The 26,107-nt window shown below is 42.4% G+C and overlaps 2 protein-coding genes across 8 annotated transcripts; one reads left to right on the plus strand and one right to left on the minus strand.

Moving 5' to 3' along the window:
* Positions 1 to 1,621: 1,621 nt before the first annotated feature.
* On the minus strand, positions 1,622 to 5,536 carry LOC129760503 (leucine--tRNA ligase, mitochondrial-like). Its single transcript, XM_055758156.1, has 4 exons — positions 5,313 to 5,536; positions 2,828 to 4,619; positions 2,289 to 2,767; positions 1,622 to 2,235 (listed from the first exon to the last, which is right to left on the minus strand). The coding sequence occupies exons 1-4, from the start codon at positions 5,406 to 5,408 to the stop codon at positions 1,924 to 1,926; spliced, it is 2,679 nt and encodes an 892-aa protein (XP_055614131.1). The 5' UTR covers positions 5,409 to 5,536; the 3' UTR covers positions 1,622 to 1,923.
* Positions 5,537 to 6,495: 959 nt separating this feature from the next.
* Positions 6,496 to 25,911, plus strand: LOC129760498 (dynein heavy chain, cytoplasmic-like). Of its 7 annotated transcripts, XM_055758143.1 has the most exons (13): positions 6,496 to 7,025; positions 7,094 to 8,021; positions 8,481 to 10,102; positions 10,162 to 10,671; positions 10,887 to 10,925; positions 11,906 to 16,126; positions 16,372 to 16,398; positions 16,530 to 19,550; positions 19,609 to 19,849; positions 19,939 to 20,140; positions 21,529 to 21,646; positions 21,710 to 25,045; positions 25,101 to 25,911. In XM_055758143.1, exons 2-13 carry the CDS (start codon positions 7,757 to 7,759, stop codon positions 25,542 to 25,544), a joined length of 14,046 nt encoding a protein of 4,681 aa, XP_055614118.1. In that variant the 5' UTR covers positions 6,496 to 7,025; positions 7,094 to 7,756; the 3' UTR covers positions 25,545 to 25,911. The 7 variants fall into 7 exon arrangements, with proteins under 7 accessions (XP_055614118.1, XP_055614120.1, XP_055614122.1 ...); XM_055758144.1 differs by lacking the exons at positions 6,496 to 7,025; positions 19,939 to 20,140 and adding an exon at positions 20,623 to 20,821 and having other exon boundaries at positions 7,467 to 8,021; XM_055758145.1 differs by lacking the exon at positions 16,372 to 16,398 and having other exon boundaries at positions 6,496 to 8,021.
* Positions 25,912 to 26,107: the final 196 nt, after the last annotated feature.

Genomic DNA, 26,107 nt, shown 5'->3' on the forward strand with positions numbered 1-26,107 from the left:
CGCGGTCTTTTAGCGGCATTCTTGCATTAGCCCTTGCACCACACTGAGGCGGTGAGAAAGGTCATAAAGTAATCGGATATCTCCATTGGCAGCGGCGCTTTCTCCTTCTTCGGCTAGGGAGTTTGTCTAGGCTCTCTTGTCTCGTCTACAAGCTCGTTTAACTGCCTTTTCCAGCTCCGCATAACGTAAGCGGGCGGCAGCTTTGGCTGACCCGGTACATGCCTGCTCAATTCCTACTTTCGCCTTTCTCCGATTATCGACCATCCTCCAAGTTTCATCCGACATCCATTCACTTCTTCTTCCACGAACTTTACCGAGAGTACCATGGCTCGTCGTGATAAAGGCGTTCTTGATTCCACACCACTGTTCTTCGACTGTTCCGTCTGTCGGCAATTCCGAGGCTCGGAATTCTAGCTGTTCAACGTATGCCCTTTTCACCTCTGGATTCTCCGACCGGGCGGACGTCGCGTCGTATCGCCACTCGACTTTCTCCACCCTTCGGAATTTTCTCTACCACGCTGTTCAGTTGACTGTAGAACAGCTCTTTCTCCTGCAAATCGACAACGTCAGATGGCGCATAACACTGGACCATTGTAAGGTTCCTAACCCGTGTTCTAAATCTGGCTACGATTATTCCTTCGTTTATCGGTTCCTATCTAATGAGGGCCGCGTAGGCCTGCGGGCTTAACAGGAAACCAACTCCTCGTTCCCGAGTAGCATGTTCTCCTCGTATGCCAGAGTAAAGCAGTACTTGCCCGAACTGTGTCTTGTGTTCTCCAGTGTTAGGCCAACGGACTTCGCTCAGTCCCAGAATTTCGAGCTTGAGGCGGTTAGCTTCTCTAGCAAGTTGAGCCAGCTTGCCTGGTTGGGCAAGGGTTAAAACGTTCCAAGTTCCAATTCGTGTCCGTGTTTTCATGCTAAAAGTCGTCGCCAAAGTTCCAGGTCGGTCATTTCTTTCGGATTCCGTAACAATTTGAAGTCGGGAACAGTAGGTTGTTAGCCTAAAACCCCTATCCCGCGATGGGGCTGCCATCTTGGACTTAGCTGGCGGGAGTCGCGTTTCATAAATTCAGCCGCTCGCTGCGAGGCAGACACTGTTTGAGCCGCTCTGACCTGGAGAACAGACGCTCTGTTGTTGTTGTACGCCGCCCCTGACCTGGGGAACAGACGCGATCAATCCTTATACCAGCTCTAAAAAAGTTGGGTTGAAATTGGTATAATGGATCACCAGTGCGGTTGCTCGGGTCGGAATTTGGATCTAAACCGACTGTTTGGACCACGGATACAGGTGCTCTTAGAGCTTTATTTCGAATTCAGTTTCTGCGACATCCAACCCGTGTGCTTGAACGCAATATTTTGAAATTCTATAATGATTATGGACATTTGGGTTATGAAGATCCATCCATATTTGTATTGTTTGATCTCGGGCTTACCTGACCATTGATTCGATAACTGAAATTATAACTGGTATCGTTCGAAGAATTTGAATAAAAAAAACCATGAAGCTACATATTTTCCTTTCGTTATTGAAAATCCGAAAATTTTCCTTAGACTGCCCCAAATTTGTATGAGAAATTTCAAGCTTGTGAAATGTTATGCGCTACAGGCTTAATTCGATCCTAGGCCTAGTACACACGAAGTGGACCAAAGTTATTCACGATAACTGAATTTTCAAGTTTCTTCCGAACAAAATGTCCCAAAATCTCAAACAAAATTTTGGCTCGTTGAGCGACCACTTCCCGTGATCCGATCTGGCCCAAATTTGGCATAAGACCTTGTACTATGGCCTAGGATCAATTTAAGCCTGCAGCGCATAACTTTTTCAATTGTCGGGTCATTTGGGGCACTCTCATGTTCACTAAGATAAATTGTGTATTCAACGATGGAAAACTGTCTGTTTTCCAGCATTTATATTTTCATCTTTCATAATTCCACTATTTGCTTCTGCTTTTTGGGTTTCTTGCTTTTACTTTTATCTTTGCTCTTAGCCTTTTCGTGCAGTTTACCTAACTGTTCAAGTTCCAGTTTGTCTTCCTTGGACAACTGTTCTAGGGTAATGCTTAAAATTGCTTCACAACCCGGGTACAGGACGAAATCGCTACTCCTAATCTTTCGCCGACCTATGTAGCTGGTGACTGCGTTCTGTTCCAGGGCCATGTCCAATGATTGTTGGTGTGTAAGTTGATTAAGATCCTTCGTCGGAATTTTCAGTATACAACTCTCATATCCGTTGACCTGTAAAATAATAAAATAATCATTTTGCGTTTTTAAAATAGAAAATAACTGACCTTAAATGTAAGGTCCAAAGCGTAATCCTCATCAATTACGGGCCAGTTCTGGTCGAATAATCCTCGGTCCCACTGAATCTCATCAGAGTTCTTATTCAGGCGATGAGGCAGAGCTACAAAATGCTGCCACAGTTCAGAAGCAAAATGTGGAGCCATCGGTGCTAGCATAATGATTTGAGCTGCAATGGACCGTTCATACTGTGGACTGTAAGCCATGACAGTGGAGTCCGATCGGCGGATGGCATTGGTAAGGCCCTGCATCTTGCTGATACCAACACTGAGCTGGTGCGAAAATTTGAAATTGAAAGTGGCACCCGCTGAGAAGTAATTGCGCGCATCCCAAAGTTTGCTATCTTGTTGGCGGAATTCTTCCGTATCGGGAGCTGCTTTGGTCTCGGGACCGATTGCCTCTCGTGCGCTTCGCAAATCGTGCATAGTCATCCAGATACGACGTAACCAATTGAGCACCCCGGGAAAGGCTTAAAATAAAAAATGTTTTAGTTAAAAAAATTTAGAACAAAAAATTTATTTATTCTCACTAGCTTCCGACCAGTTTCGATGGGATGTTGGCGCCACATCGGCCAATAGTATCAACCGAAGTGTGTCACATCCATGTTCCCGCAACACATCCAAAGGATCTACGCCGTTGAGTTTCGATTTGGACATTTTCTCCCACAAACAAACCACCGCGTCCCCAGTTGGTACATGAATTGCTTTATTCTTTTTCTCGTCTACCATCCGTACTTCGGATGCTGGAATGTACTTTCCGCTACCCTTGAGTCGGAACGAGCGACCCATAACCATGCCCTGTACCAATAGGCGCTTGAAAGGTTCAGGATGCGGAACTAACCCCTTACTATACAGGTAGTAATTCATGAACCGCGCATAGTACATGTGCAGTACCGCGTGTTCCTTCCCACCCACGTATAGATCAACGGGCATGAGGGAGCGTGAAAGTTCGTGATCAAAGAGATCTTTTGTATTTTTCGGATCCACGAATCGCAGAAAATACCAAGAAGAATCCACAAATGTGTCCATTGTGTCGGTTTCTCTCTGGGCATCAGTTGAGTTGCATTTGGGGCATGTGGTATTGCGCCAGGGATCATTCTTTGAGAGTGGCATTCCTACCGACTCAAGTGGCAGGGCCACCGGAAGTTCAGAGTCGGGAACAGGAACCGGGCCACAATTATTACAATGAATTATAGGTATCGGGGTTCCCCAGAAGCGCTGTCGGGATATTAACCAATCTCGTAGCTTAGAACTTACAGGATAACCGCCCCTGTTACTTTCGTGAGCTAGTTTAACTATTTCTTCTTTCTGCACATTTTTTCTATTGTAGTTATTTACGGGACAATTGAATCGTTTGGCAATTTCAACATCGGCTTCGTTAGAGCACAATCCGAGATAGCTATCGCAACCTTCTGGGTAATCAACTTTTTCCGTGATGATAATAGGAAGTCGATCGCCGGTCAGAAAATTCTCGACATACGATTCCAAAGGACCTTCTGGTTTCTTGTCGGAATTTATCAAATTAGATGGTTTTACAGCGACGAAGATAGCGTGTTTCAAATTTTCTGGGTTTTCTGTCCAAATCGGAAGCGTTTCGTTTTTATTCGAAGATTTCAAATCGAATAAGTAACCGCTACATTCGCCTATCCAATGCTTCTGTAAATTAATGATATCTTTCCAATCTTCTAGAATAGGGTCAGACAAACCTTCGTACAAAGGTTTGGCAAACTGTGTAGTTTTGATGAACCATTGCCTGAGAACTCTCTTTTCTACTTTAGCCCCTGAACGCCAAGAGTACCCATTGTTATCCACTTGTTCATCGGCCAAAACTGTCATGTCTACGGGGTCCCAGTTAACTTGTGCTTCTTTTTGATACGCCAAACCGTCCTCAAACAGCATGAGAAACAACTTTTGCGTCCACCGGTAATATTTCGGATCGCAGGTGGCAAACTCGCGGTCCCAGTCGAAACTGAACTGAAGCTTTTCCAGTTGTTGGCGCATCTGGTCAATGTTTTGCCGGGTCCAACGATCGGCCGGGATTTTACGCTGCATTGCCGCATTTTCTGCCGGAAGTCCAAAGGCATCCCAACCCATCGGATGAAGCACGTTGGCCCCGTTGAAACGATAGAACCTGGCCATTGCGTCGCTTATGGTGTACACACGAACGTGTCCCATGTGTAAATTACCCGAAGGATAGGGGAACATGGCCAGTACATAGCGCTTCGGTTTCGAACTGGCCGGGTCAAATCGATAATCGCCAAGGTTGTTGTGCCATTTCTTCTCAATCGCGAGTTTCATGTCCGATGTTAACTCTTTGGTGCTCTTAAAAAAAGAATAAAAAGGTACCATAATTTAATGAAATCTATAAAATCAATGTTTTAATATAAATTTAGGCACTTCTACTTTTATATTTTTTTTCATGGGATTGTTTTACAAGTTTAATTGGGTCGTAGATCATTTAAACAAAGAATTTTTTAGGAAGTATGATACGAAAGTTCAGGATTTAGGAAGTCAACAGGAGTGAGTATAGGTTCATGCAAGTCGTTATCGAACAGTTGTCGTGAGCTGCAGATTTGTATCTACTACGCGTTTATCCAGCACAGGAGATATAGGTTGCGAAGTTATTAAGGGGTAATCCAAATCTCGCACTAGTACAGTACTAGTGTTTACTGCTATGAGATGATCTCGTTTTGAAATTTGCTTAAATTTTATTTGCTGTTGATAATTTTCGTTTTTTGTCTTGCGTTTTAAAAATGCCTTTTGGATCCGAAAAAATCAATGAATTCTTATTAAAAACGAATATAATGAACTCAACAAGTCAATAATGATTTCTAAAAGCTATCGAGTTATTGAAATATTAACAATTAAATGCGCTTGAATTTACATTTTCAAACAATGTTCATGTGATTATTGTAGATGTAGATTAGTGATGTTATAGAACTAAAATATGATTATAATGCTAATTTTGTCAGTTTGACGATTTATCTAGATGGTTACTGGTAGCCCTATACTCACCAACAAATCCGCTGAGGAATAACATTGCCGAATCCATGTTGTACTTTTTCGTTTTAATAATTCGCGACCTGCACTGTTTAGCATCATCAACATCATTTTCTTAGCTTATGTTTCACTTATGCTAAAGACGTGCAGCATATTTTAAATAGTTTCAACCTTTGATTCGATTTTAAACATCACTAAAGTGAAGTTACACAATCCGAACAACTCTACAAACGCGTGCCATGCGACTAATTTTTTCCCCTATTTTGGACCACACTGAAAATCGAAAATACCCAAACTTGAGAACTGCTACCCGCCAAACCTAAGTTCAAGATTGACAACTTAAGTTTGTGAAAAAATCACAGCTTGCCAATACGCCAAACTTGTCCTTCAAACGGAGAACTGTTTTTTTGGGGGGTTTTTGTTGTAAGCGCATCTGATTCTGTTACCTCCATCGTGGCAGATTTAGGTTTGGGGGGTAAGTTCAAAGCGAAGAACTGTTTTTTTTTGGGGGATAACTTTTATTCCCGCTTCATTCGCAGAAAGTCTCGCATATACGATGATGTAGCTGCCTCTCTCAACAACTCTCCGGTGGTCGAGCGGTTAGCATCCTGAGATGTTAATCGCAGAGCCATTGCAGGTATGGGTGTGATTCCCTTACCTGCTGTAATTTTTTTTATTTTGATTTCCATTTTATTGCGGTATCAGATTTTGGGGGATGAGTTCTCCTTTAAGAGCTTATCTTTAGGTTATGCCTTCAATAGCCAAACCTGTAGGGAGGGAATTTCATTCGGGTTGGCGGGGAAAGTTCTCAAGTTTGGGTGTTTTCGAGGTTCAGTGCAGAATCAGCGGATCACAACAGAAATACCAAAACAAACGGTCGTGGTGGGTCGGCTTTCTGCGGGTGGCGTGGGAGGTGACGGCCGTTGCCATGGTAACCGGAACAGCTGGCGTCCCAAACAGCTGATCATTTTCGTCGAGATTCAAGAATAACGGGACAATAACAAACCGTAAAATCGATCAAGGTTCACACTGCTGCAGTTGAAATAGTCCTTTTAAATTAATTTTTGCTCATTTGTAACTTTTCTAATATCAAAATGCTTGAATTTTGAATGTTCACTTTTTAATAATTCTAATCGTATTTTTGCATTTTCAAACTTATAATGCTTTAAATCGAACCTATCTTTAATTAAATGCTTTTAAAAATAATATAATATGCTCAGATTTCTATTAACTTCAGCTCATTTTTAAATAGTTTAACGCTGGTTTAAAAACAGAAATATTTGAAAAAAATTTCAAGCGTGTTAAAAAAAATCGATGAACAATTTTGACAGCCATTTTTGCTGTCAAACGGCTGCCATTTTCTCCTCACTTGTCAAAAATTTTCGCTCGCGTGTGGACGTGTCGTTCCGTTCTCTATTCAGTGGGCGTGAAAAATTGTGCAAAGTTATCTGCTGGGAATCTTCCGAATTCTTCAGCGAAACCGTTTAATTCCGATTCGCGACCATGGGTGATTCCCTGGAGGCTACCGTCGGTAGCTTGGGGAGTGACTCTCCGGCGTCCGAGGACACCGAAAGCGTCGTCATCATGAACTACGACTCGTTTACCAATTACATCCGCAAGGCGGTGACCATATTGCTACCGGAGGAAGACATCGTTCCGGTGCCGTTGAACGCTGCCCTGGAGGATCCCTCGAACCTTTGATTCGATTTTAAACATCACTAAAGTGAAGTTACACAATCCGAACAACTCTACAAACGCGTGCCATGCGACTAATTTTTTCCCCTATTTTGGACCAGAATCAGCGGATCACAACAGAAATACCAAAACAAACGGTCGTGGTGGGTCGGCTTTCTGCGGGTGGCGTGGGAGGTGACGGCCGTTGCCATGGTAACCGGAACAGCTGGCGTCCCAAACAGCTGATCATTTTCGTCGAGATTCAAGAATAACGGGACAATAACAAACCGTAAAATCGATCAAGGTTCACACTGCTGCAGTTGAAATAGTCCTTTTAAATTAATTTTTGCTCATTTGTAACTTTTCTAATATCAAAATGCTTGAATTTTGAATGTTCACTTTTTAATAATTCTAATCGTATTTTTGCATTTTCAAACTTATAATGCTTTAAATCGAACCTATCTTTAATTAAATGCTTTTAAAAATAATATAATATGCTCAGATTTCTATTAACTTCAGCTCATTTTTAAATAGTTTAACGCTGGTTTAAAAACAGAAATATTTGAAAAAAATTTCAAGCGTGTTAAAAAAAATCGATGAACAATTTTGACAGCCATTTTTGCTGTCAAACGGCTGCCATTTTCTCCTCACTTGTCAAAAATTTTCGCTCGCGTGTGGACGTGTCGTTCCGTTCTCTATTCAGTGGGCGTGAAAAATTGTGCAAAGTTATCTGCTGGGAATCTTCCGAATTCTTCAGCGAAACCGTTTAATTCCGATTCGCGACCATGGGTGATTCCCTGGAGGCTACCGTCGGTAGCTTGGGGAGTGACTCTCCGGCGTCCGAGGACACCGAAAGCGTCGTCATCATGAACTACGACTCGTTTACCAATTACATCCGCAAGGCGGTGACCATATTGCTACCGGAGGAAGACATCGTTCCGGTGCCGTTGAACGCTGCCCTGGAGGATCCCTCGAACCAGGAGTGCATCCGGAAGTTCCTGAGTGACCCCCAGACACAGGCGTTGTACATCCAGCGGTCGTGTTTCAAGGGTAAGTTAGCGATTTTTTTCTAGCCCGATTGGGGCTGCTGGGGTACGATGGGGCAACTTTCTAATTTTCCAATATGGCGGCTCCAGGTAAAATACTGATGAGTCACAATTTTTCAATAGTGAAATGGCAGTGGTTCCAAAGTCGCAAGTTTAATTAGTATTTTTATTTTTATGAATTTTTAAATCGATAATTGATGCCCAACAAAGCGTAGCCAATTAACAGCAAAAATCCTAATCTTTTATTTCTAGTTTTTTCATGTCAACTCGAGATAATTTGAGTCGATTTGATTTTTTTGTAAGGAATTTTTATCCTCTATAGGATGATTCATCTCTACACAGAGTCGATTTAAGTTTTTGGATGTGGATTAACTCAAAACGGAGAGAATCAACAATCATAGTAAATTTTGGGGTTCGGTGCCTTCAACGGAATATTGAGTTATTTTTTTCCTGTCTTTTTCAGATGATGAAAATGAGCCACCAACGGAAGGTGAAGAGGAGAAAGACGACGTCACTTACTACATCAGCAATGACGTACACTTCACCAGCCAACGGATGGCGTCTCTGGTGTGCATCAAGCGTGGGGCCGTCATTGAGGCGTATAAGACGATCCATTCCCAGGTTCGACTTATCAACTTCTCCGAAGGCTCACCGTACGAAACGCTCCATTCGTTCATCAGTAAGACCTTTGCTCCGTACTTCAAAAGCTACGTCAAGGAATCGGGTAGGGCCGATCGGGATGGAGACAAGATGGCCCCATCTGTCGAGAAGAAACTCACTGAACTAGAGATGGGTTTGTTGCATTTGCAGCAAAACATCGATATTCCTGAAGTTACTTTGAACATCAACGGGCTCGTGGCGCAGGTTCTGAAAAAATGTGCCGACGAAGGACGCAAGGCTAAGATAACTGACTTTGGCGATAAACTAGAGGACTCAACCTTTCTGAACACCCTGCAAAATGGAGTTAACCGCTGGATTAAGGAAATTCAAAAGGTCACCAAGTTAGACCGTGATCCCTCCTCCGGAACTGCGCTGCAAGAAATCTCTTTCTGGTTGAATCTTGAACGAGCCTTGCATCGCATCCAGGAAAAACGTGAATCTCCGGAAGTGGCTTTGACTTTGAATATCCTTAAACATGGTAAACGATTCCACGCAACTGTTTCCTTTGACACCGATACTGGACTTAAACAAATCTTAGCTATGGTTGCCGATTATAATCCGCTAATGAAAGACTTTCCAATCAATGATTTGTTGTCTGCTACAGAGTTGGATAAAATTCGTCAAGCTGTGCAGTCTATTTTCAATCATCTTAGAAAAATCCGTAGCACCAAATATCCTATTCAGCGAGCACTCAGATTAATTGAGGCTATCTCAAGAGATCTTAGCCAACAGTTGTTGAAAGTGTTGGGCACAAGACGTTTGATGCATATTCCATTTGACGAATTCGAGAGAGTGATGAATCAATGTTTTGAAGTCTTCAGCTGCTGGGACGATGAATACGACAAACTGCAAGGAATTCTGCGTGATATTGTCAAAAAGAAGCGCGACGAACACATCAAAATGGTCTGGCGTATCGCTCCGGCTCACAAAAAACTTCAACAGCGTATGGAGCATATGCGAAAGTTCCGTCGTCATCATGAACAATTGCGTACCGTGATTGTGCGTGTATTGCGTCCTGCTCGTCAACCTTCCGGAATGTCCGGCGGAGGTGATGCGGGCAGTGCTGACACTAAACAACCCTACAGTTTGGAAACGGCTGACGCCAATGCCATCGAAGAAGTCAATCTGGCATACGAAAACGTAAAAGAAATTGAATGCTTGGACATTTCCAAGGAAGGATCCGAAGCTTGGGATGCGGCTATCAAGCGCTACGACGAACGCATTGATAGAGTCGAAACTCGCATCACAGCTCATCTGCGGGATCAACTTGGCACCGCAAAAAATGCTAATGAAATGTTCAGAATTTTCTCGCGTTTCAATGCCCTATTTGTGCGACCGCACATCCGAGGAGCCATCAGAGAGTATCAAACACAGCTTATTCAACGCGTCAAAGATGATATTGAAGCTTTGCATGAAAAATTCAAGGTAAAATTTATAAGCTTATATGATCTATATCAAAACATACTGAATTTTCCATCCCATAGGTTCAGTACCCCCAGAGCAAAAGCTGTCGTTTGTCTGTGGTTCGGGACTTACCACCAGTGGCCGGTTCCATCATCTGGGCTCGTCAAATCGATAACCAACTTACTATGTATTTGAAAAGAGTAGAAGACGTTCTTGGCAAGGGCTGGGAATCCCATCACGATGGACAAAAACTCAAAGCCGACGGAGACAGTTTCCGAGCAAAGCTTTCGACAATGGAAGTGTTCCACGAGTGGGCACGTAAAGTGCAAGAACGCAACACCGGTATCACCGGACGGATCTTTTTGATCGAGGCAACACGTTCTCGCACCGGACGTGGCAACACACTCAAACTTAGAGTTAACTTCTTGCCGGAAATCATAACTCTTTATAAAGAAGTTCGAAATTTGAAAAGTTTGGGATTCCGTGTGCCGCTGGCCATTGTTAACAAAGCTCACCAGGCGAACCAACTTTATCCATTTGCTATCTCACTGATTGAAAGCGTTAGAACCTACGAGCGTACTCTGGAAAAGGTAACATTCTTTGTTTACTTATGGTTCGATAATAACACCCCACAACATTGACTTTTGACTTAGTAAAAATATCAATCCGTCTAACGTCATTCATTTAGAACATGATCACGTAAAATTTTTAATATTCACATCAAACACATTCACATCAGTACATAATTTACCGAACACTATATCGCTCAATATGTATTGTACAACAATATTATTTCTCCATGCAGCTAACAAATAGGAGTTTAGCACAAAATTCAGTATTCAAGGTAGAAATAGCTAATTTAGCTAGTTGTTATATTTTTTTCATATTTTTCTACTTTCGTTTAGTTTTCTGCTTCTTAGCTTAAATCTTTCGGTTTCTTGTAAATAACCAAAATTATCGTCATGCCTCAAACGCTTTTTCATTGCTTAGTTAATGTCATTTTGGATTTAAACAATTTCATGCAAATTATAAACTTACGCATGTAAAATTTAAAATAAATATATAAACTGCAAATTATTTCTATGGTTTAACTTAGCGTTATTCGAGAGATTTAAACCCAAAATATCTTATTAATAAGATTCACCAGCGAACTTTAGAAACTTCCGCATTTGTCAGTGATCGTATAATTATGTTTTATACAATTTAGCTACTTAGTTGGTTTTTTTTTTCGTTTTATTCATAGCGTATTTGTTGGATAATTTTTCTTGTTAGCTCTGTATTGTTTTTAGAACTTCATTTCTTTTTTAAATCATACATTTAATTTATATTTTATAGAATGATTTATAACATACATTTATTAGCGATAAGTGTTGAAATTAGTAAACTATTCATTAAAATTCTAAATGTTGTTTAAAACATACCAATGTTTTGGTTCACCTTTTGTTATTTTCGTTTACTTCATTCACTGGAAACATTACTTGCTAAATTGATCCAGCTTCCAATAAAAAACATAGATTAAATTCAAACAAAATAATCGTTGAAAATTGTTTATTTTTAACTGAAAAATAAAACAATAAATTGTTATCAAATATCTACTTACGTTCATATATTTTTCTGGAGTGATGGTGCTTTGGCTGGAGGAATTTCTGATTTTCAAAGAAATACATTGCGCAATTCTCACGCTTTCTTGCCGTCAACTAGCTACGAATATCATTTTGCACGAACTGTTCAAGTTTCTGGTTCAAGTCATTTAGTTTCTAGTCAGTTTTTGATGTCCTAATTTATTTTTTTCTTTTACTACCAACCTCCAAATATCACACGCAGATCGAGGACCGTGCTAGCATCATCCCTCTAGTGGCCGGTTTGCGCAAAGAAGTACTGGCGCTTATTTCCGAAGGCATTGCTCTTGTCTGGGAAAGCTACAAACTGGATCCGTACGTTCAACGTCTGTCGGAGAATGTTACCTCGTTCCAAGAAAAAGTGGAAGACTTGCTGGTGGTCGAGGAACAGTTGGACGTGGACGTACGCTCCCTGGAAACCTGTCCGTACAGTGCGGCAACATTTGCCGATATTCTTTCTAAAATTCAACACGCCGTTGATGATCTGTCGTTGAAACAGTACTCTAACTTACACGTCTGGGTTGCTCGTTTGGATGAAGAAGTAGAGAAGAAGTTAGCCGCCAGATTGCAAGCTGGTATTCAAGCATGGACAGATGCACTAACTGGTAATAAGAAAGAAGTTGATTTATCTATGGACACAGATGCTCCAACACAACCTACCATTAAACCTGGAGGAGATCCGCAGATTTTGAAAGCCATTCATGAAATCCGTATTACAAATCAGCAGATGTATCTGTACCCGTCGATCGAAGAAGCCCGGTTCCAGATAATGCAACAATTGTTCGCTTGGGAGGCAATTGTAACCTCTCAAACCCGTTTACAGAGCTCTCGTTATCAAGTTGGATTGGACAAACCAGTTTCACAAACGTACAGAAATCTACTAACGAAACTTCCTCTAGGTTCAGATCCATTGGAAGGTGCATATGGCGCTATCGAAAACCAAATCTCTGAGGTGCGCAATTACGTCGATGAATGGTTGAGATACCAGAGTTTGTGGGATCTGCAAGCTGATACGCTGTACGGTCGTCTAGGGGAAGATATCAATCTATGGATCAAATGCCTAAATGACATTAAGAAATCTCGTACTACATTTGATACATCGGACACTCGTCGCGCTTACGGACCCATCGTAATCGATTACGCAAAGGTCCAGTCCAAAGTTACTTTGAAATACGATTCTTGGCATAAGGAAGCTCTGAGCAAATTCGGCCAACTTCTCGGTAACGAAATGACTACGTTCCATACCAAAGTCTCAAAGAGCCGTAACGATTTGGAACAACAAAGTATCGAAGCCGCCAGTACTTCGGATGCTGTAAGTTTCATTACCTATGTTCAATCGTTGAAGAAAGAGATGCTTGTTTGGGACAAGCAGGTGGACATCTATCGTGAAGCACAAAGGATTTTGGAACGTCAGCGTTTCCAGTTTCCCAACAATTGGTTGCATGTGGATAACATCGAAGGCGAATGGTCAGCATTTAACGAAATCATGAAGCGTAAGGATTCCGCTATTCAAACTCAAGTAGCCAGCTTGCAAGCAAAGATCGTCGCAGAAGACAAGGCTGTTGAGCAGAGAACGCTGGACTTCTTGAATGATTGGGAAAAGAATAAGCCAACGGGAGGTCGTACCCGTCCGGATGATGCTCTCCAACAGCTTCATATCTTCGAAACTAAATTCTCACGATTGAAGGAGGAACGTGATAACGTGGCTAAAGCAAAGGAAGCTCTTGAACTTCAGGAATCTGCTATTCCCAACAATAGCACTGAATGTATGTCTGTTGTCCTTGAGGAATTGCAAGATTTACGTGGTGTTTGGAGTGAATTGTCTAAAATCTGGGCCCAGATCGATGAAACCAGAGAGAAGCCATGGCTGTCAGTTCAACCAAGAAAGTTACGCCAATCGCTGGAAGCTATGATGAATCAACTGAAGGAACTTCCGGCTCGTTTAAGAATGTACGAGAGCTATGAGTACGTCAAGAAACTGTTACAAAGCTATATCAAGGTAAATATGATGATTGTAGAGCTTAAGTCGGACGCCCTTAAAGAGCGACACTGGAAGCAACTCACAAAACAACTTCGCGTTAGCTGGGTGCTATCGGATCTTACTCTGGGACAAGTATGGGATGTGAACCTCCTGAAGAACGAATCCATCGTGAAAGATATAATACTGGTTGCTCAAGGTGAAATGGCCCTAGAAGAGTTCTTGAAGCAAGTTCGCGAAAGTTGGCAGAACTATGAGCTGGATTTGATCAACTATCAGAACAAATGCCGCATCATCCGTGGTTGGGATGATTTGTTCAACAAGGTTAAAGAACACATTAATTCGGTTGCTGCTATGAAGTTGTCACCTTACTACAAAGTTTTCGAAGAAGAAGCACTCACTTGGGAGGAGAAATTAAATCGTATCAATTCGTTGTTTGATGTGTGGATTGATGTCCAGAGACGTTGGGTCTATTTGGAGGGAATTTTCTCCGGTAGTGCCGACATCAAAACTCTGCTTCCAGTTGAAACATCTCGCTTTCAAAGTATCAGCTCAGAATTCTTGGGATTAATGAAGAAGGTTGCCAAATCCCCTAAAGTTATGGATGTATTAAACATTCCTGGTGTTCAGCGTTCGCTAGAAAGACTAGCAGATCTGCTTGGAAAGATCCAGAAAGCTCTTGGAGAGTATTTGGAACGAGAAAGAACTTCATTCCCACGGTTCTATTTTGTCGGTGATGAAGATTTGCTTGAAATTATCGGTAACAGTAAGAATGTGGCCCGTCTCCAGAAACACTTCAAGAAAATGTTCGCTGGAGTTGCTTCAATATTGTTGAATGAGGATAACACAGTTATTCTTGGAATTGCTTCTCGTGAGGGTGAAGAAGTAAAGTTTATTAAACCTGTATCGACTGTTGAACATCCAAAGATCAACGAATGGTTAACTTTGGTCGAAAAGGAAATGCGATTTACTCTAGCTTCGTATTTGGCACAGGCTGTTCAAGATATCAAACAGTTCAAGGATGAAATTGATGCACAGAAATATATGGAATGGTGCGACAAATATCAAGCTCAGATAGTTGTACTGGCAGCTCAAATTTTGTGGTCCGAAGATGTTGAAGCAGCTTTACAACAGTCTTCTGACAATCCTGGAAACAAAAACCCTTTGAACCGTGTTTTGACCACCGTAGAATCTACTTTGAACGTTTTGGCAGACTCTGTACTCCAAGAACAACCAGCGCTTCGTCGTAAAAAGCTTGAACATCTGATTAACGAATTTGTTCACAAACGTACTGTTACTAGGCGTTTAATTGCTCACGGAGTCAGTAATCCCAAATCTTTCCACTGGCTTTGCGAAATGCGTTTCTACTTTGATCCACGTCAGACCGAGGTACTGCAACAGCTGACCATCCACATGGCCAACGCTCGGTTCTTCTACGGCTTTGAGTATCTAGGCGTACAGGATCGTCTCGTCCAAACACCGTTGACCGATCGATGCTACCTGACAATGACACAGGCGCTGGAATCACGACTTGGTGGATCACCGTTTGGTCCAGCCGGTACTGGTAAAACGGAATCGGTAAAGGCTCTCGGTAATCAGCTGGGTCGTTTCGTGCTGGTGTTCAACTGCGACGAAACCTTTGATTTCCAGGCAATGGGCCGTATTTTCGTCGGTCTGTGTCAAGTTGGTGCGTGGGGTTGCTTCGACGAGTTCAACCGTCTGGAGGAACGTATGCTTTCGGCTGTTTCGCAGCAGATTCAAACCATTCAGGAAGCTCTCAAATCACAGCAAGATACCGTCAAAGACACCCAGAGCATCACCGTTGAGCTTGTCGGAAAACAGGTCCGTGTATCCACTGACATGGCCATTTTCATTACAATGAATCCAGGCTACGCTGGCCGTTCCAATCTGCCGGACAATCTGAAGAAGCTTTTCCGCTCGCTTGCTATGACCACACCGGATCGCCAATTGATTGCTGAAGTGATGCTGTTCAGTCAAGGTTTCCGTACTGCTGAAAAACTTGCTTGCAAAATTGTTCCATTCTTCAAGCTTTGTGATGAACAATTGTCGAACCAATCTCACTACGATTTTGGACTGCGTGCTTTGAAGTCGGTGTTGGTTTCAGCCGGTAATGTTAAGCGTGATCGCATCTTGAGAATCAAAGAAGAAAATCGACAACGTGGAGATGAAAACATTGACGAAGCCATAATTGCTGAAAATCTTCCCGAACAAGAAATTCTTATACAATCTGTTTGTGAAACAATGGTTCCCAAATTGGTTGCCGAAGACATTCCTCTACTGTTTTCACTGCTGAGTGACGTGTTTCCCAATGTCGGATATACTCGAGCCGAAATGAAAGGACTCAAGGACGAAATCCGTAAGGTTTGCGGAGAGGAGTACTTGGTGTGTGGCGAAGGCGACGAACAAGGATGTGCATGGATGGAAAAGGTATGTTGGAATGATAAGTTTTATCAATCTCGACGAGACCTAATATTTTAAACACTCATGTTCAATTGGCTTCACACTACCTGCCTATTCCAATCGCATACATTTGGAATATTTCAATACTTGCATTAAAATGTGTGCGATCTTAGGTAGTTTAGTAATACTAACTTTAAAATCGATCTTTCTTTTCTCCCTATTTAATTTATCATACTAATCAAACCTCAACAAAAATTGAAACTAACTAAAAGGGATTCGGCGAAACATGGGTAGACAAAGTGAGTTTCAATGTTACGTTACGATACGATACATTACCATCGCTACTTTTTTGTTGTGTGCCATGTATTTTATTCCCTACCTGATCAAACGGAATACACTAGAACGTTTTTAACTGATTTCAACTTTTTAGGTCCTACAACTTTACCAAATTTCGAACCTCAACCATGGTCTCATGATGGTTGGTCCCTCTGGTTCAGGAAAATCGACCGCCTGGCGTGTGCTACTGAAAGCCCTTGAACGTTTCGAAGGCACTGAAGGTGTGGCTCATGTTATTGATCCCAAAGCCATTTCAAAGGAGGCGTTATACGGTGTTCTCGATCCAAACACGCGTGAATGGACTGATGGATTGTTCACTCATATTCTACGTAAGATTATCGACAACGTTCGAGGTGAAATAAACAAACGTCAATGGATCATATTCGACGGTGATGTAGATCCCGAATGGGTAGAAAACTTGAATTCTGTTCTGGATGACAACAAACTGCTAACACTCCCTAACGGCGAACGTTTGTCTTTGCCACCGAATGTGAGGATCATGTTCGAAGTGCAGGATCTGAAATACGCTACGCTGGCTACAGTTTCACGTTGCGGTATGGTTTGGTTCTCAGAAGATGTGCTATCCACTGAAATGATATTCGAGAACTACATGGCACGTTTGAAAAATATTCCACTCGAAGATAGTGAAGAAGAAAGCTTCAGCTCCCAAGCGAAAGGTAACGAGAAAGATGACGAGTTGTCTCCCGCATTGCAGACACAGAGAGAAATCGCTTCGATGCTACAGCCATATTTCAGTTCAGATGGTTTGGTAGTTCGTTGTTTGGAGTATGCTATGGGACAAGAACACATTATGGATTTCACCAGATTGCGTGCGCTAAGTTCGCTGTTTTCAATGTTGAATCAGGGGGCCAGAAATGTGTTAAATTTCAACCATCAACATCCAGACTTCCCAGTTCCTCCAGAGCAACTGGAACAGTATATTCCAAAGTTGTTGATCTATTCTCTGCTTTGGTCATTTGCCGGAGATGCTAAACTGAAAGTGCGCTCAGATCTAGGCGATTTTATTCGCAGTGTGACTACCGTTGGGCTACCGGCACAAAGTGGCAGCCCAATTATCGATTACGAAGTCAACATCCAAGGTGATTGGGTCCCATGGTCTAATAAAGTGCCAGTAATTGAAGTGGAAACCCACAAAGTTGCAGCTCCAGATGTAGTTGTTCCAACATTGGACACCGTACGACACGAATCACTTCTTTATACTTGGTTGGCTGAGCACAAACCGCTAGTACTGTGCGGTCCTCCAGGATCTGGTAAAACTATGACATTGTTTTCGGCTCTTCGTGCTTTGCCTGACATGGAAGTTGTTGGTTTGAACTTCTCCTCTGCAACCACCCCAGAACTGTTGTTGAAAACATTTGATCATTATTGCGAATATCGCAAAACACCTAACGGTGTTATACTGGCACCCGTGCAACTAGGCAAGTGGTTGGTACTATTTTGCGATGAAATTAATCTCCCGGATATGGATTCATATGGCACGCAGCGAGTCATCTCTTTCCTTCGTCAACTGGTTGAGCACAAAGGTTTCTACAGGGCTGGTGATCAATCGTGGGTTTCCCTAGAACGCATCCAGTTTGTAGGAGCATGTAACCCTCCAACTGACCCGGGTCGAAAACCGCTTTCGCATCGATTCCTCCGACACGTACCGATTATCTATGTTGATTATCCTGGAGAAACATCCCTGAAACAGATTTATGGAACATTCAGTCGTGCAATGCTACGTTTGATGCCAACTTTGCGCGGATATGCAGAACCACTCACAAATGCCATGGTTGAATTCTATTTGGCATCTCAGGATCGCTTCACCCAAGACATGCAGCCGCATTATGTGTACTCACCTCGTGAAATGACACGCTGGGTTCGTGGTATCTGCGAGGCCATCCGCCCACTGGATAATCTACCTGTAGAAGGATTGGTACGCTTGTGGGCTCACGAGGCGCTCCGTTTGTTCCAGGATCGTCTAGTTGAAGAATCTGAACGTCGCTGGACGAACGAGAACATAGACCTGGTCGCCATGAAACATTTCCCAAGCGTAGACCGCGAAAAAGCATTGGAACGCCCCATTCTCTACAGCAACTGGTTGTCGAAGGACTACATGCCGGTGAATCGATCGGAATTGCGTGATTACGTCAAAGCCCGTTTGAAGGTATTCTACGAGGAAGAATTGGACGTTCCACTGGTTCTGTTTGATGAGGTGCTGGAGCATGTTCTTCGAATTGATCGTATCTTCCGTCAACCGCAAGGCCATTTGTTGCTGATTGGTGTTTCTGGTGCCGGTAAGACAACGTTGTCTCGTTTCGTTGCCTGGATGAATGGATTATCAATCTTCCAAATAAAGGTCCATAACAAGTATACAAGCGACGATTTTGATGAAGACCTTCGATGCGTGTTACGTCGCTCGGGTTGTAAAGACGAAAAGATCGCTTTCATTTTGGACGAATCTAATGTTTTGGATTCTGGATTTTTGGAACGCATGAACACGCTATTGGCCAACGGAGAGGTTCCTGGTCTATTCGAAGGAGATGAGTATACAACACTTATGACACAATGCAAAGAAGGCGCTCAACGAGAAGGGCTGATGTTGGATTCTAGCGATGAACTTTACAAGTGGTTCACACAACAAGTTATGCGAAACCTGCATGTTGTTTTCACAATGAACCCATCGACTGATGGCCTAAAGGATCGCGCAGCCACATCTCCTGCTCTGTTCAACAGGTGTGTCCTCAACTGGTTTGGTGATTGGTCAGATTCAGCCCTGTTCCAAGTTGGTAAAGAATTTACCATCCGTGTTGATCTTGATAAACCAACCTGGAGTGCACCAGACTTCTTCCCATCGGCTTGCCCGTTGATACCGAACACGCCGGCGCATCGTGATGCTGTCATTAATGCTTGTGTTTACGTGCACCAGACACTGCACAAGGCAAATGCTCGTTTAGCCAAACGTGGTGGTCGAACAATGGCAATTACTCCCCGTCATTATTTGGACTTCATTCATCACTTTGTGAAACTGTATTCGGAAAAGAGAAGCGATTTGGAGGAACAACAGCTTCATCTTAATGTTGGTTTGAACAAAATCGCCGAAACTGTAGAACAGGTAAATTGAACAGTTTACAAGCGTGTAGAGAATTATCTTCAATGTCTTTTTTATTCAGGTCGAAGAAATGCAGAAATCGTTAGCAGTTAAATCGCAGGAGCTACATGCCAAGAACGAAGCTGCCAACGCTAAATTGAAACAAATGTTCAAAGACCAACAGGAAGCTGAAAAGAAGAAGGTCCAATCTCAGGAGATCCAACAACAGCTAGCTGAGCAGACTATCAAGATCGAGGAGAAACGCAAGGATGTAATGGCTGACTTAGCTCAAGTAGAACCGGCAGTTATTGACGCTCAAGCGGGTATGTACACACAACAGAACGATTTTTTTTTCAGGAATCAAATCTTGATGTTCCCCATATGAAAACTATTCATATATTTCGGTAATTAGCTGTCAGTAATATAAAAAAGAAGCAGCTTGCCGAAGTCCGTACGATGGCCAATCCACCGGCCCCGGTCAAACTGGCCCTGGAATCAGTTTGTCTTCTATTGGGTGAAGATGATCGTGGTGGAGACTGGAAAGCGATCCGTCAGATTCTGGTCAAAGATAGTTTCATTACTTCGATCGTCAAATTCGACACATCCATGTTAACGTAATTATGGTTTCCCTTCAAATTACTCTAATCATCTCCTTCCTATGTAACTATTTATAATCAAAATGGATATGTGTTACAATTATTATTGTTCGCTAATAACGCTGGAAAAATCACAAAATAATATTCAACGAGCAATGTTGCTTTGAGTGATGTAAACACAGACTATCGACTGTTCGATGGCAATCATGTGACAATGTTAGCACGAATGCGGAATGTAGAGAATACTCGTATAATCAATTTCTACTGGGGAAGTCGTTGACGAAATAAGATCATTTTAATCAATCATATTATTGCATTAGCAAAGTGTACATTCGAATAACTAAAGGTTGTAATATTCTTTTTCTCTCTCTTTCATTCTTACCACACGCTTAACCCTCAAACTCGCATCATGCTTAACTCTTGTCCGCTAACATTCAACATATATTATCGAAATACAACCAAACTACTTAATACCAACGAATAACAAAAAATACGAACAGCGGTCAAATCTATCAAGAAGCAGCATCTGGTCGAGGTTCGTTCAATGGCAAATCCGCCCGCCGTTGTTAAGCTGGCCCTGGAATCGATCTGCCTGTTACTGGGAGAGAACGCCTCAGACTGGAAATCGATCCGTGCCGTCATCATGAGGGAGAACTTTATCAATTCGATTGTGTCTAATTTCAGTACCGAAGATATAACGTAAGCATGAGGTTTACTTTTTATTGTTGTTTTCCGTAGTTGACATTCTTCTAGTGTAACTCTTTTACTTTTTCACTGTTTGAGAGTCTAGTTTTCTGCCGTTTGAGAAGGTTTGAATTTTCCTTTTACACTGTTTTTTTTTGTCTTTCTTTGTATAGTAATTTAAACTTATCTAATGCTACTTTTTTAGACTTTCTCACCATATTTTAAAATTTGTAACAAATCCCACATTTTGGATTTCTTCTCAGATATACTGTCTGACATTAAAAAATGTATAGGTACTATGTTTAGTTGGTTTACGAATATATGAATCTCTTTTTGGAACAAAAAGTAAATATTGGATTTAAAGTGTTGAAAAGCTAAAATCTTCTGTGCAAAATTTTCCCAATGAAATCTTTTTTACATTTTGTTACCTTGTTATGCCCTGTTTTTTGGAAATCTTTTTCTTTATTTACCTAAAAAAACTCTCAGAACTTCTTGGCTAGAAGAATTTTGTTTTTTCATTGCGTCTGAAATGAGATGCCAAAGCAAACATTCTTTCTCGTTTGACCTCAATTGATTTCACAAATGGCTTTATTGCATGCTGGTTGCTGTAGCTTATTGTTATGTCTAACGTTGTAGTTAACCTTTCAATTAATACAAATCAGAAGAAAATCTGCTCGATTTAAACATCAATTTCCTTTCTTTCAACGCGGATTTATCCACAGCGATGATGTGCGCGAAAAGATGAAGTCAAGATACATCAGCAATCCGGATTATAACTTTGAGAAAGTTAACCGTGCTTCAATGGCTTGTGGACCCATGGTTAAATGGGCCATTGCTCAGGTATGAATAAGATCTTTCGACGAGTTGATAAAAGTTAAAACTTATTTTCCAATTCGTTGACAGGTGGAGTATGCTGATATGTTGAAGCGTGTAGAACCACTGCGAGATGAACTTGGATCGTTGGAACGTCAAGCAGAAACCAACATCAAACACGGTCAAGAAGTCAAGGAACTTATTACCCAGTTGGAGCAGAGTATTGCCTCCTACAAAGAGGAATACGCTCAGTTGATTTCGCAAGCCCAAGCTATCAAGAATGATTTGGAGAACGTTCAAGCGAAGGTCGACCGTTCGATAGCCCTGTTGAAATCTCTGGTCATCGAACGCGAACGTTGGGAAGCGACCAGTGAAACGTTCCGTTCCCAGATGTCCACCATCATCGGGGATGTCTTGCTTTCGGCAGCGTTTATTGCTTACGGTGGATACTTTGATCAGCATTACCGCAGTAATCTATTCTCGACCTGGTGTCAGCATCTACAAGCAGCCAATATACAATTCCGAGCTGATATTGCCAGAACGGAGTATCTCTCGAACCCAGACGAGCGATTGCGTTGGCAGGCGAACGCTTTACCGACGGATGATCTATGTACAGAAAACGCAATCATGTTGAAACGATTCAACCGGTACCCATTGATTATCGATCCTTCTGGTCAAGCAACGGAGTTCATTTTGAACGAGTTCCGAGATAAGAAAATAACAAAAACCAGTTTCCTTGATGATTCGTTCCGTAAAAATCTGGAATCAGCTCTCCGTTTCGGTAATCCACTGCTGGTGCAGGATGTCGAAAATTATGATCCAATCCTCAACCCGGTACTGAACCGAGAACTTCGTCGAACGGGTGGTCGAGTGTTGATTACTCTCGGAGACCAGGACATCGATTTGTCACCTTCATTTGTAATTTTCCTCTCTACACGTGATCCTACAGTGGAATTCCCTCCTGATATTTGCTCTCGTGTAACTTTCGTCAATTTCACCGTTACCAGAAGTTCACTGCAATCGCAATGCTTGAACCAAGTTCTTAAAGCTGAACGACCGGATATTGATGAAAAGCGCTCTGATCTCCTTAAACTGCAGGGTGAATTCCATCTCCGCCTTCGTCAGTTGGAGAAGAGTCTATTGCAAGCTCTCAACGATGCAAAGGGCAAGATCTTGGACGATGATTCTGTAATAACGACTTTAGAAACGCTGAAGAAAGAAGCTGCCGATATTGGACAGAAGGTTGAAGAAACGGACAAGGTCATAGGAGAGATTGAAACGGTATCCCAGCAATATCTTCCTCTTTCACAAGCCTGTAGCAACATATACTTCACCATGGATAGTTTGAATCAAGTCCATTTCCTGTATCAATACTCATTGAAAATGTTCTTGGACATTTTCAGTACTGTATTGCATAACAATCCCAAATTGGAAGGTAAAACCGACTACACCGCACGTTTGTCAGTGATCACATCAGAGTTATACAAGGTGTGTTACGAGCGCGTAGGTCGAGGTATGCTCCATGCGGATCGGCTTACGTTCGCTATTTTGCTTTGCCGTATACACCTCAAGGGAACTACCGAAGCAAACTTGGATCAAGAGTTCAACTTTTTCCTTCGCAACAAAGAAGGGTTGGTTGCCTCGGCCAATCACATCGACGGGGTAAGTGCTGAACAGCTGGAATCAGTGACACGACTAGCAAACCGCCTTCCCATCTTCCGAAAATTGATGGATAAAATACAGTCGATTCCCGAACTAACGGCTTGGTTGCAACAAGGATCACCGGAACAAAATGTTCCTGTTCTGTGGGATGAGTCAAAGGCATTATCTGCAATTGCATCATCTATGCATCAACTGCTACTGATTCAAGCATTTAGACCTGATCGAGTTATTGCTGCCGCTCATCTATTTGTTTCTACCGTACTTGGAGAAGATTTCATGCCACAGGCCGAAAAGGAACTTGATTTTGCAGCATGTGTTGATAAAGAGCTTAGCAGCAATACACCTGCTTTGCTTTGCTCCGTTACCGGTTACGATGCATCCTCGCGCGTCGATGATCTGGCTGCTGAACTCAACAAACAAATATCTAGCATTGCCATTGGGTCCGCCGAAGGATTTAATCAAGCAGAGAGAGCCATCAATATGGCTTGCAAAACTGGTCGATGGGTTCTGCTTAAGAACGTTCACCTGGCGCCTCAGTGGCTGGTACAACTGGAGAAAAAGTTACATTCGTTGCAGCCCCATTCTGGGTTCCGTCTTTTCCTTACGATGGAAATCAACCCGAAAGTACCGGTCAACTTGTTACGTGCTGGACGCATCTTTGTCTATGAACCGCCACCAGGTATTAGAGCCAACTTGCTACGTACTTTCTCGACTGTACCAGCAGCTCGTATGATGAAACCTCCAAGTGAACGAGCACGTTTGTATTTTCTCCTTTCCTGGTTCCACGCCATTGTTCAGGAAAGACTACGCTATGTTCCGCTCGGCTGGGCCAAGAAGTACGAATTCAACGAATCCGATTTACGCGTTGCTTGTGATACTCTGGACACTTGGATCGATGCAACTGCTATGGGACGAACTAATCTTCCTCCGGAGAAGGTACCGTGGGATGCCCTGGTTACGCTCTTATCTCAAAGTATTTATGGTGGTAAAATTGACAATGATTTCGATCAACGTTTGCTTTCATCTTTCCTATCTAAACTGTTCACCGCACACAGTTTTGAGGCAGAGTTTGCCTTGGTTGCTAACGTTGATGGTGTAGCTGGCGGCCCCAATGGACAACGTCACATTACTATGCCCGATGGAACCCGTCGTGATCACTTCTTAAAATGGATTGAGGCGTTGGCCGATCGCCAAACGCCATCCTGGTTGGGCTTGCCCAACAATGCTGAGAAGGTTCTGTTAACCACACGTGGTACCGATTTAGTCAGCAAGCTTTTGAAAATGCAGCAATTGGAGGACGATGATGAACTTGCCTACAGTACCGAAGAAAGTTTGGACAGCGTACAAACCCGGCAGGAAGATGGTCGACCTTCTTGGATGAAGACGCTGCACAACAGCGCTTTGACTTGGTTGGAATTGCTGCCTAAACAATTGGCTACCTTAAAACGTACTGTGGAGAACATTAAAGATCCATTGTATCGCTACTTTGAACGTGAGGTTTCCTCCGGTGCTAAGCTGTTGCAAACTGTGGTAAGCGATTTGCAGGATGTCGTCTACATTTGCCAAGGTGAGAAAAAGCAAACCAACTATCACCGTACTATGCTTGGCGAACTGGTGCGAGGCATTCTACCAGCAGGATGGAGACGATATACTGTCCCTGCCGGTTGCACCGTTATCCAATGGGTTACGGACTTCAGCCATCGCGTTCAACAGTTGCAGAAAGTTTCAACCCTGGTTTCACAAGCTGGTGCCAAGGAGCTTCAGGTACATTTTTGCTTCGGTTTATCTGTAAAAAATATTGATGTTATTGTTTTTACAGAGTTTCCCTGTGTGGCTAGGCGGTTTGTTCAACCCGGAAGCGTATATTACAGCAACGCGTCAATGCGTGGCCCAGGCCAACAGTTGGTCACTTGAGGAGCTGACACTTAATGTCACTATCACTGAGAACGGTTCCGATGGATTTGATAATCTCAAGGACAGTAGTTTCTGTGTTTCCGGTTTGAAACTCCAGGGCGCACAATGCAAAAATAACCAATTGCTGCTTACTTCGGCTATTATGACAGAGCTTCCGTTGACGTTGCTCAAATGGACACGCATAGATGCTGAAGGAGCCCGAGCGGCCAAGTTGACGCTGCCAGTATATCTAAATTCTACTCGTACTGAGTTACTTTTCACGGTCGATATGACCGTTGCTCCCGGGCAGGACCCACACAGCTTCTACGAACGAGGCGTTGCGGTTCTGGCTTCTACTGCTTTGAACTAAAGTTTCATCAATTGATAAGCTAATATATTCCTTATATCAACAACAACACATATTACACTATTTATTGGAACAGGTGATGGTAGGCAAACTATAAATATGCCTTGAAATTATGCATTATGTAGGTATATTGGGACTGTGATACCAACAGGGACTGCTAAATTCAATGAAGGACTCTCCACATAAAATGTTTTCCCCGCTACACATCGTAATGGTCATATGCGAGAATATGGATAAGTTGTGTTGGTCTCCATTCCTTTTATTATCCTTACAAAAATGAACTAGCAAAAAGCTAGATAAACACACTTGAAATATTATTAACTATGCATTAAAAATATTCAATATACTGCTTGCTTATAATACTCAACAATTTTTTTTTTATTTCCATATCACAAAACGTTCATTTCTGAGCATCTCAAAAATATTTTCGACAAAATTTGTGGAAGAAGTGAATAAATGTCGGATGAGATTTGGAGGACACACCGCCTTGAGTGGTGCAAGGACTGAAATAATAGAAAGGCGCTGAAAGACCGAGCTGAGCTATTGCCAGATCAAAAGCTAAAACG

This window comes from Uranotaenia lowii, unplaced genomic scaffold, assembly GCF_029784155.1.
Source record: "Uranotaenia lowii strain MFRU-FL unplaced genomic scaffold, ASM2978415v1 HiC_scaffold_63, whole genome shotgun sequence".
NCBI classification, from domain to species: Eukaryota; Metazoa; Arthropoda; class Insecta; order Diptera; family Culicidae; genus Uranotaenia; species Uranotaenia lowii.